General features: G+C 51.1%; 1 protein-coding gene across 1 annotated transcript in view; it reads left to right on the forward strand.

The window, feature by feature from the left end:
- Positions 1-11,774, forward strand: part of MMP17 (matrix metallopeptidase 17 (membrane-inserted)) — a 26,055-nt gene extending 14,281 nt beyond the window's left edge. Inside the window, exons 7-11 of the mRNA XM_006874082.1 lie at positions 200-282; positions 376-528; positions 9,508-9,765; positions 10,788-11,088; positions 11,696-11,774. Of these exons, the coding sequence (XP_006874144.1) occupies positions 200-282; positions 376-528; positions 9,508-9,765; positions 10,788-11,088; positions 11,696-11,774 (874 nt within the window). The remainder of the gene's footprint in view (positions 1-199; positions 283-375; positions 529-9,507; positions 9,766-10,787; positions 11,089-11,695) is intronic.
- Positions 11,775-12,051: the final 277 nt, after the last annotated feature.

Here is a 12,051-nt window from a genome sequence, read left to right on the forward strand (position 1 = left end):
AGGTGGTTGTGCTGATGGCTACAGGGTCACGTTCTGGAGTTGGAAGTAGAAGGACAGCATTTGGTAAAAACAAAACAACCAGTAGCCATCAGGTCACCCATCACCTGACTCCCAACGTGCGCCCCACCCACCTGGTGCTAGCCCCGCCCCGTTGGTACTAGCCCCGCCCCGTGCACTGCCGCCCCCGTCTCGTCCACAGGCCCGGGAAGGACGTGCCGCACCGGTGCAGCGCGCATTTTGACGCGGTGGCCCAGATCCGCGGAGAGGCTTTCTTCTTCAAAGGTAACTGGTGGGCAGTGCTGGGCAGCAGACGGATTAGACCCCGGCCGGACCCCAGACCCACAGCAGCCTGCAGCCCCTTCTCTATCCCTACAGGCAAGTACTTCTGGAGACTAACCCGGGACCGCCATCTGGTGTCCCTGCGGCCGGCGCAGATGCACCGCTTCTGGCGGGGGCTGCCGCTACACCTGGACAGCGTGGACGCCGTCTACGAACGCACCAGTGACCACAAAATCGTCTTCTTCAAAGGTGGGCCTGCCCCCGGCTGAGCGGGGCACTGACTGCCTGCCCAGTTATAGGCCAGAGTGGACAAAGCAGAGGCCAGCTGTCCTCTCCACGAGGCCTGAGCTGGGGTCTCCCAAGGGTGGTGTGTTGACAGGGGAGCCTCCAAGAAGGGGCTGTGGAAGAGTGTTGGAACAGCCACTGCAAAGCCCCCAGGTACCAGTGTCTGTGGTGCGTTAGAAGCCTGGTCACGGACGCGACCACAGAGCCTGCTGTAAGGGCTCTGTTTGTGGGGAGGGCTCTGTATACTGGGGACTGAGCCCCTAAATTCTGCAGTACCTGGGATTGTGTTACGTGGGCCTGGGGTCTTAGCTCCTCCATATTGTCTGGTGGCACCAGTGTCCTAGATAAAGTGCTCCCCTAGCCTGAACCCAGACCCCTCCACTTCAGTCACCCCTGAGTGGGGACTGTGGGGCCTAGGAGGCCTGAGCCCTTCACATGTGGGGACCCTGCAGCCCACGAAATTGCTGCCTACAGCAGGCCGCTGTCAGGGTGGGTCCTGGCACGGAGCACTCTTTTCCATTGGAATTTTAAATGAAAGTGAGAAACTGGGGATTGTCCCACTGGCATCAGGACATTCTGGGCCTGTGTGGTCCACAGCTAGGTTGACAGGGTTAACCGGCTGCCCCTCCACCCCTCCACCCACCCACACCCGAGCTCCGTATCTGCGACCTTGATGCTGGTAGGTGTGCACAGGTGTTTGCCTTATGTGGAGCCGTTTTTCTGTTATAGTCAGGTGCTGTTTAGTCAGTTCCGACGCATAACCACCTACGCACAACACAAGGGAACACTGCCCGGTTTTTATCTGTAGAGAGTTGTAAAGTCAGAGAAGTGGAGGTATGTGATCCTCACAGATCCCACAGACCCACGGTTGAAAACCCCAGCTCTGAAGGCCAGGAGCCAGAGATCAGGGTGTGGACGGGCTGTGCCCCTGCCAGAGACTATAGGAGGATCCGCCTTGCCTCTGCCAGCTTACCCTCCCACTCTGCCTGACTTCAGTCACATGGCCATCTTGAGAAGATGACACCAGCCAGTGGCTAGAACCCATTTCCGGCAAGTCCAGTTGAGCTCTGTCCCTGTAGGTCTCTGAGGCTGTAAACTGTATGAATTAGAAGGCTGTCTCTTCCTGCTGAGGGCCACCAGTGGATTCCAGTCGCTGATGTTTTGATTAGCAGCCAAGCTCTTTAATCACTAAGGAACCAGAGGTCCTTCACCCATAGATGGAAGCCGACAGGCTCATCTTTCTCCCACCGAGCAGCTGGTGGGTTTGAAGACCTTTCAGTATTAGCTCAGTATCTAACCCACAGTGCCCCCACTAAGGTTACTGGGTTGTTATTAAGTGCTGTGGAGTCAGGGTTTCTGAGGAACAGCTGGTGGGTTTGAACCACCCACCTTGCAGTTAGCAGTCTAGTGCTCATGCTACACATCAGGACTATAGTTATTGGATTTGTTGTGGTGGTTAGGTGCTGTCGAGTTTGTTCCCACTCACAGTGACCCTATGGACAACAGAAGGAAACACTCCCGGGTTCTGTGCCCTCCTAACTGTTGTGCCAGCTGAACCCACTGCTGCTGCCGCCATTGTACCAGTCCATCCTGTGAAGGGTCTTCCTCTTTGATGCTGAACCCCCACTTTACCAAACATGATGTCCTTCTAGAATGACTGGTCCCTCCTGACATGTCCAAAGTCCCACCATCCTGACTTCCAAGACACATTTGATTGTAATCCGTGGTACTTTTAATGCTCTTCCCCAACACCAGCATTCAAATGCATCACTTCTCCTGCCGTCTTCGGTCTTCGGTCTTCCTTACTCACCGTCCAGCATTCACATGCACATGAAGCTATTGAAAACAACATGACTTGAGTCAGGCACACCTTAGTCCTCAAATTGACGTCTTTGGTCTTTAACACTTTAAAGAGATGTTACGCAGTAGATTTGCCCAATGCAATATGGCATTTGGTTTCTTGATAGCTGCTTCTCTGAGTGTTCAATGTGGAGCCAAGTAAAATGAAGTCTTTGACAACTTTATCTTTTCTCCATATAGCTGGATGTTATTTATCAGTGAGGATTTTTGTTTTGTTCATAATAATTGCAATCCGTACTGAAGGCTGTGGTCTTTGATTTTCATTAGTAAGTATTTTAAGTCCTTTTTTTGCTTTCAACAAGCAAATTTACATCATCTGCATATGGCAGATTGTTAATGAGTCCTCCTCCAATCCTTTTCTTCATATAAATTGTCTTGTTTGTATAATCCAGCTCCTCAGATTGTTTGCTCAGCATACAGATTGAATAAATATGGTGAAAGAATATAACCCTGGCTCACACCTTTCCTGATTTTAAACCACTCAGTGTCTCCCCGCTCTGCTCTAATGACTCCATCTTGATCTATGAGCAGGTTTCTCATAAGCGCAATGAAGTCTCCTGAAATACCCATTCTTCGCATTGTTGAACATAGTTTATCATGATCCACATGGTCAAAAGATTTTGTATAGTCAATAAAGCACAAATAAATATCTTTCTGGTATTTTCTGTTTTCAACCAAGATCTATCTGACAGCAGTAATGATATCCCTCTTCCCACGTCCTTGTCTGAATCTTACTTGAATTTCTGGTAGTTCCCTGTTGATGAACTGTTAGAGCCATTTAAAAATTATCTTCAGCAAAATTTTATTGGCATGTGATATTAATGATATTAGTTGAATTTCTGCACCCCACTTGATTACCTCTCTTTGGAATGGACACAAGTATGAATCTCTCCCAATCGACTGGCCAGGTCACTATCTTCCAACTTTCTTGGCACAGACGATTGACAACCTCCAGCACTGCGTCAGTTTGTTGAAACATTTCTGTTTGTATTCCTTCAATTCCTGGAGCCTTTGCTTTTTGTCAGGGCCTTCAGTGCAGCCTGAAATTCTTCCCTCAGAACCATCGGTTCTTGATCATGTGCTCCCTCTTCAAATGGTTGGACACCGACCAATTCTTTTTTGTACAATGGTTCTGTGTATTCCTTCTATCTTCTTTGGATGCGTTCTGCATCATTCAGTATTTTGCCCATGTTGTTGTTGTTAAGTGCTGTCGAGTCACTTCTGACCCATAGCAACTCTGCATAGTGCTTCTGAGGAGCCTTTCTTTGGAGACCTTGAACTGCCAACCTTGCGGTTCAAACAACTTTGCAGTCCAGTGCATGAATCCACAGCGCCACACCAGGACCCCGTTTTGCCCATAGAATCCTTCACTATTGTTGGTCGAGGCTTGAATTTTTTTCTTCAGCTCTTTCAGTTTGAGAAATGCTGAGCATGTTCTTCCCTTTTGGCTCCCTAACTCTAGGCCTTTCACATTTCATTATAATACTTGACTCTGTCTTCTGGGGCTACCTTTGAAATGTTCTGTTCAGCTTTTTACTTCTTCGTTTCTTCATGTTGCTTTAGCAAGTTTTAGAATCTCTTCTGACATCCAATTTGATCTTTTCTATCTCCCTGTCGTTTTAATGACTTTCTGCTTTCTTCCTGTACGATCTTCTTAATGTCATCCCACAATTCTTCTGGTCTTCGGTCATTAGTGTCTAATGCGTTAAATCTCTTCTTGAGATGGTCTCTAAATTGATATATTCAAAATCATATTTTGGCTCATGTGGAGATGTTTTAATATTCTTCAGCTTCAGCCTGAACTTGCATATGAGCTGTTGACAGTTGGCGCCTGGCCTTGTTTTCACTGATGATATTGAGCTTTTCCACTGTGTCTTCCCAGAGATGTAGTCTGGTTTCAGTGAGGTTCATGTGTATAGTTGCCTTTTATGTCTTTAATAAAGGAATTTACAGTGAATAAGTCATTGGTCTTGCAAAATGCGATCATATGGTAGCCGGCGTGATTTCTGTCACCAAGGCCGGCTTTTCCAACTACTGATCCTTCCTCTTTGTGTTTAACTTTTGCATCCCGATCCCCAGTGATGATCAGTGTGGCTTTATTGCATGTTTGAGCAGTTTCACACTGAAGAAATCACAGAATTCTTCCGTTTCATCCACATTGGCTTTAGTGGTTGGTGCGTAAATTTGAGTAATAGTGATATTAACTGGGCTTCCTTATAGGTGTGTGGCTCTTATCCTATCAGAGGCAGCACTGTCCTTCAAGGTCGATTTGAAGTGCTCTTTTTGATCATGAATGATTGCATTGCCATTCCGCTCCCATGTGTCATTCCCGCAATATAGTAAATCATGTGACTGTCTGATTCAAAATGGCCGACACTGTCCATCTCAGCTCACTAGCGCCTCGAGTATTGATCCTTATGATTTCTATGTTATTTTTTACAACTTCCAGTTTTCCTATATTCCTGTTTTGTATATTCCACATTGCAGTTATTAATGGATGTTTGCAGCTGTTTCTCCTCATTTCGAGTTGTGCCCTGTCAGCACACGAAGGTCCTGAAACCTTTACTTCAATTGCATCATTATGGTCAACTCGACTTTGAGGAGGCAGCTCCTCCCCAGTCACATTTTAAGTGCCCTCCAGGCTGAGAGGCTCAGCCTCCGGTTCAATATCTGACAATATTCCTTGGCTAGTCATAAGGTTTTCGGTGGCTCATCATTCGGAAGTAGTCCGCTTCTCCTTCCTTCTGTCTGTCTTCGTCTGGAAGTTCCATCCACTGAAACCTGTCCACCATGGCTGACCCTGCTGGTATTTAAAATACCAGTAACATAGCTTCCAGTACCAAAGCAGCAAGAAAGTCACCACTGGCATCGGATTCTTGTTAAGTGCCATCGAGTCCGTGCTGACTTATAGCGACCCTGTATAGGGTTTCCGAGGAGCAGCTGGTGGATTTGAACTGTGAACCTGGTTGTTTGCAGTCCAGCTTTAATACTACAGCTCCACACTAGGAGTCGCCATCATTGGATTAGAATCTCCCGAGTCCAGGTTGACCTTGTCATAACTTGACTCATCACACCTGCAAGGACCCTGTTTCCAAATAAGGTCGAATTCTGAGGTCTGGGGTGGACATGAATTTAGGGGGAAGATATTCAACCCGTTCCAGGAGGTGTACCCACAGAAATGGGAGAGACTGTGTTTCTTCAAGAACGTAAGAATGTCCAGCATCTTTTTTGCAGTCAGACCTGCCTGCTCCTTTACAGGACCTCCTAGGCACTGAAGTGTGGTGACCCCACCAGCTTTTAGCTGTCAGAGCAAACCCTCCAGTGCCCACTTGGGGGCACTTGGTTTCTTTCAGAGACACTGCCTTGGCCATGAGGAAACCCTGAAAGCCCCAGTCTTAGCTCTCTAATGTGGCGAGAACAAAAATACCACATGTGGGCGGAGAAATGGATTCTCTCATAGTCTAAATCCAGAACTCCAGCTTTGAATAAAGGGCCTTGTCTCCTTTCAGCATCTATGGTCCCAGCATTCCTTGGTGATCTCCATGCGTCTTGGCATCAGTCTTCTCCTGGACCTAGGAGCTTCACCGTGCGGGGACCCCAGGTCCAGAGGATGCCCTCCACTCCCTGCTGTTTTGGGTGGGAGTGAGGCTCCCTTCCCTGTTCACTTCTCTCTCCTTTGATCTCCTGTAAGATAGAAGGTGTTGCAGACCACACAGCCCTGGGAAACTCTCTGATACAGGATCTAGATTTGGGATCTTGGTAATGTGATTTAAAGCATTGCAGCCTACCCTTAATCTTCTTACTGATTTATCACATCAGATCACACCTGGGGCCTCTCTACATGGCTGCCACATTACATCACCACAGAGCTCCACACACTGAGAGTCATGCCTTCCACCTCTCTCTCAATTCTGATTGTTATCACTAAGTGCCATTGAGTCAGTTCTAACTCCTAGCAACTCTGTACAACAGATGGTACACCGCCCAGTCCTGGACACCTCACAGTCCTTGCCAGCCTTGTGCCCATTGACGCTGACCCTTTGCTTTGCCAAGCATCATGTCCTTCTCCAGGGACTGGTCTCTCTCAGTCCACACATGTCCGCCCGATGAGACCCACGCATGAATTTGGGGTTTTATCTGCTCATACCTAGAGCGAGCTCATACAGTATGATTCCTGTTGCATCTGACTGATCTCACTCAGCATGTTTGCACGGGTCAGCTGTGCGGTGGCAGGCGTCAAGACGGGGTTTCTCTTTGTAGCCGAGTAGTGTCCTTTGGTGTGTGTGTCCCGGGTGTCTGCTGATGGGCATTCTGGCCATCTCCACCCTCTGGCACTGGTGCCCCTATTTCTGTTCGCCTTCCTGACCGCCTTGCTGTTTTCACTTGCTGATACACCTCAGAGATTGATTCCTTTATGTCACTAGATCATGTGCCACCTCATTCTTAACTTCGCTTTGGAAAAAAATTCTAACATCCAGGAAGGTTTCAAAAGCGTGCCATCTGGAATTGCTGCCTACTAACATTTCGTCCCATTTGCTTTACTTCACCCATGTATGCTCAGAGACCGGGTTTCTCCTGAATCATGCCATCAGTGACCCCCGCATGTGCTCAGACACCCGGTACTACACAGTGCTGATCCCTAAGCACTCCCGCCTCCCAGCCACGCCCAGGACCACACAGAACGTTCGGTATCTCGGAGCAGCACCTCCTTCCTCCAGAGTCCCCTTGGCTCGCTCAGAGCCCCCCTCAGGTACCCCTCCTACAGGCCTGTCTGGGCTTCCTGCTGGTCAGGCCTCATCATAATCACACTTGGGGGCATCGCAGAGGCGATGTAATCTCCACGGTCCTTCCGGGGATGCACTCAGCCTGATGATGTCTTAGACGCTGGTGTCCTCCTGGCTTTGCATGGTAAAGTTAGTGCTCCTATGTGCTGAACGTGTCACCTCATATGTACAGAGGTGTCCCTGGAATATGTGTGGGAACCCTGTCTGTGGGTGTGGTCCTGTTTGAAAATTTCAGCATTAATTAATAAGGCCATGACGTCATTGTTCTTAAGTGCCGTCAGGTAGATTCTGACCCATGGCAACCCTGTATCAGGTTTCCGAGGAGCAGCTGGTGAGCTTGAACCTGCCGACCTTGTAGTTCAAGCTGACTTTGCAATCCTGTGCACTAACCCGTAGCGCTACACCAGAACTCCCATAACATTGTAGGATAGGTCTAAATCCCAGTCATGCCCGAGTCAGAAATAGCATTGTAGACACAGAAGCTGGTACATCCTGGGCACGACAGACACCTTGTGAGGTTCGCCAAGAGCCAAGCAGTGCCCGGTGCACCAGCAAGGAAGGAATTGACAAGGTAAACAGCCTGGCTTCCAGAGCTGTGAGAAAATAAGTCTCTGCTCTTTAAAAACCTTCCACTGGGGGACTTGTGTTGATAAAACACTAGGAAACTTGTGGACATCTTGTCAACTACTAACTCCCAATGTTGTTGTTGTCATGTGCCATCGAGTCTGTTCCAACTCACAGCGATCCTGTATAGGGTTTCCAAGGAGCTGCTAGTGAGCTTGAACCACCAACCTTGCAGTTCACGCGCATTAACCCACAGCGCCGGGACTTCAACTCCTGTGATGTCGTTGTTGTTGTTAGGTGCTGTTGAGTCGGTACTGACTCATAGTGACCCTGTGCACAACAGAACGAACCACTGCCCGATCCTGGGCCAACCTCACTATCATTGCCACGCTGGAGCCCATTGATGCTGCCACTTTGCCAATCCATCTTGATTGGGGGTCTTCCTTTTTCTCTGACCTTCCATATTACCAATCATGATATCCTTCTCCAGGAACTTGTCCCTCCTGACAATATGTCTGAAGTATGAGAGATGAAGTCTGGCCATCTTGGCCTCAAGGAGCTCTCTAACTATATTTCTTCTAAAATGGATCTGTTGGGTCTTTTGGCAGCCCATGGTACCTTCAATACTCTCGCCCAACACCATAAGTCAAATACATCAGTTATTCTACAGTCTTCCTTATTCACTGTCCAGCTTTCGCATGCATATGAGGCTATTGGAAATACCATGGCTTGGGTCAGGCACACCTTAGTCCTTGAGCTCATATCTTTGCTCTTCAACACTTTGAAAAGGTCTTGTGCAGCAGATTTGCCTAATGCAATACGTCATCTGATTTCTTGGCTGCTACTTCCCATCAGTTCCACTCTACCGGCACTCTACTGCCCACTGGTCAGTGCTGTGGTTACTTGGCGGCCCCTGACAATTCCTTGGCAATTCCTCAGTGGTCCTCAGCAGGCCTCAATTCTGATTTGAGTTGCACCGAGGCATGAGGATCACACGGTGCCTTTCTCCTCTCTCTGAAGTTCCTGGCTCCCTCAGCAGGAGTCCATAAGGCAGGAGAGCAGCAGGGAGCATCTCTCGTGGTGGTCTCTCCCAACGCCATCTCCTCACCTGTGAAGGGCTTGTCAGTCCATTCCTCCTGTATGCACGCCCTGCCACGAGATGACTGTCATCTGCAAAGACATCTTCCCACCCTGGACATCTGTGAAGGTCACATTTGTGAAGAGGGTCTTTGCGGATGTCGTTAAGTTAGTATGAGGTCACGCAGGAGTAGCTGAGTCCTTGTCCTATACGATTGGTTTCATTGTAAGAAAAGGAGACGGGACGCAGCCAGACAGGGAAGGCAGCCATGTGAAGACAGAGACAAAGATTGCAGGGATGGAAGACCGCAGTCCAGGGTCAGGTGCTGGAAGAGGCCAGGATGGATTAAGGGAGCATGGCCCCACCACACCTTGCCCTCGGACTCCTGGCCTCCAGATTGTGAGAGGGGGTTCTCCAGAAGGTCCTTGGGGTCCGTGGCCCTGGGACACTTGAAGACATGTCCCACGTTCTCCGTGACACTTGGGAAGTGTGGACCTAGATGTGACCGTGATGGGGTCTCAAAGCCACAGGTCCCTCTGTGCTTACGTTGGGAGCAGCCAGTTTAAGGGGGTAGGGAGGGCTGGAGCCCCTGCACCTTGGGGCGGAGACAAAGTAGCCCCCTCTGGCATTCTCTGAAGCATTCTCTCTCGCCCCCAGGAGACAGATACTGGGTATTTAAGGACAATAACATAGAGGAAGGATACCCGCGGCCCATCTCCGACTTCAGCCTTCCGCCGGGCGGCGTGGATGCTGCCTTCTCCTGGGCCCACAATGACAAGACTTATTTCTTTAAGGGCCAGCTGCACTGGCGCTTCGATGACCACGTGCGGCGCATGGACCCCGGCTACCCCGCCCAGAGCCCCCCATGGAGGGGTGTCCCCAGTGCACTGGACGACGCCATGCGCTGGTCCGATGGTGAGTACCTGCTCGGAGCAGGGGTCAGAGGGCCCAGGAGTAGGTCCACCTGCTGTGCACCCTACGGCTCTCAACCACAGCACACCCTCCATGCCTCCCTGGTCCACCACACAGGCCTGTGCTCCCTCACAGACACCGTCAGCCATGGAGGGGTCTTCCTGAGCAGACCCTGCCTCCCGCAACCCTTCCCACACACTCAGCCTAGCCAGCAGTGAGCTGACATGCCTGCTGGGGACTGCTCATACTGAGGTCGGCAGGTGTGACCAAGTGTGACCAAGTGCTGACCACTTGCCCCGGAGTTTTCTAACCCACAGTGACGCTGCGTGTGAGAATAGAGCTGTGTGCTGTAGGGGCTTTCTGGTTGAAATCTTTATGAGGAATGATTGCCAGACCGTTCTTCCAAGCACATGGGGTGGGTTCCCATCACCAACCTGTGGATCAAATGCCACCCAGAACCCCCGCTGCCACCGAATGAACCCTGGCTCCTGGCCACCCCGTGTGTGCCTGAGTTCTTCATTGGTGATCTATTGGGCTTTCAAGGTTATGCTCTTCGGGAGGGACCCCGCTGGCACTGCAGTCAAGCACTTGACTACTCACTGAAAAGTCTGCAGTGTGAATCCACAGGCCACTCCTCGGAGAGAGATGAAGAAGTTTGCTTTTGTAAAGATTTACAATCTCTGTCCCCTGCCCTCTAGTATTCTTAGGAGTTATAACTGAAATGACGATAGAGGGTTTGGCTTTGGTTTTTAATATTTTAGACGTAGATCACTAGACCTTTCTCCCCAGATGCCTCTGGGTAGACTTGAACCTCCAACCTCTATTAGGTGCAGGAAACCAAGTGGTTGACACATCCATTTCCTGCCTGCAGGCACGCTGCTCCCGAGCTTCCCAGGCCTGACCCCAATGAGCATCTCCATCTCCCACCAGCCCTGTGCTCCCAGCTCCCCAGTCCTTCCTGCTGTCTGACTGGAGTCCTTCCTGCTGTGGGCCAGTCTCATGTCTTCTCTTTTCTCCATTCCCAGGTGCCTCTTACTTTTTCCGCGGCAAGGACTACTGGAAGGTGCTGGACAGCGAACTGGAGGTGGCGCCCGGGTACCCGCAGTCCACTGCCCGGGACTGGCTAGTCTGTGAGGATCTGCAGGCAGGGGACCCCAAGGTTGCCAGCTCAGACCGTGAAGACGGGGTCCCAGCCCGGCCAGGCCAGCACGACCAGAGCCGCTCTGAGGATGGGTTCGAGGTCTGTTCCTGTACCTCCCTCGCCTCCCCGCTCCCCCGGGCCACAACCATCACACTGGCGGCCGCCACGCTCTTGTTACTGCTGACGTCAGACTTACTGTGGACAGCAGCCTGTCCACTATGACAGCCATTCTGGCCTGACGGAGGAAGAGAGGGCAGCCTGGGACACAGAGGGCCAGGAAACGGCCCCCACCCCACCAGGGCCCCAAGCAGAAGACTGCAACCCTGAGTGTGGCGTCCAGAAGTTAACCTTGCCGATGGGCGGCTACCAGCCCCTGATCTGGGCCTGCTGGGAAGAGGCCAGCAGAGGGCGCCGTTGCTCCAGCAGAGCTCATCCGGTTACTCTCGGCCACGGAAGATGTAAGATGGGAAGGGACACAGGGACTCTGACTCAATAGCAAAGGATGTCTGCCCAGGGACAGGGCTGGGGACTTACATCATGCCACACTGCCACCAGCCTGCCACAGACTCCCTAGCCCAAGGAGCAGCCTGGGCACACTGCCACTCCTAGGCCTTCTGCTGCCTTTGTTGGGGGCTTCCATTCCCAGCCCCCTGGTCACTGTGTCTCAGGGCAGCCCCATACACCAAGGAGCCCCTGGATGGGCCTCAGCTATCTCCCGTTGTGACGCAATTCAGACAAACACGACCTGCTTTGTACGGGCTCTGGCCTCCTATGTGGTGCCCTCTCCTTCAGGGCCTCCAACACGGGACCCCCCTGGGCTTCGGGTGGTGGGGGCTTCCAGAAGGGCCTGTGTTCATCAGCATCTGCTTGAATTCTCTGAGGAATTCTTAGACCCATTTCACAGATGGATGAGCTGAGGCCAGAGCAGGAAACCGAGCTCCTGCCAAGAGGCTGGGGTTGGACCAAGCTACTACATCTGGCACACTCCGATCCGTATACTTGACCCTCACCCACCATTGTAACTGAGCGCCTCCGGCATGAAGGACGCCGCAGTCGCCACCTGCCAGCACCAAAGTGGAAGGCCAGGGCGTTTGTATCCGGCCATCTTTACGCCTGTCAGCCCAGGCTGTCCTTCTTGATCCCGAGGC

The sequence above is a fragment of the Chrysochloris asiatica genome, unplaced genomic scaffold (genome assembly GCF_000296735.1).
Source record: "Chrysochloris asiatica unplaced genomic scaffold, ChrAsi1.0 scaffold00261, whole genome shotgun sequence".
NCBI classification, from domain to species: domain Eukaryota; kingdom Metazoa; phylum Chordata; class Mammalia; order Afrosoricida; family Chrysochloridae; genus Chrysochloris; species Chrysochloris asiatica.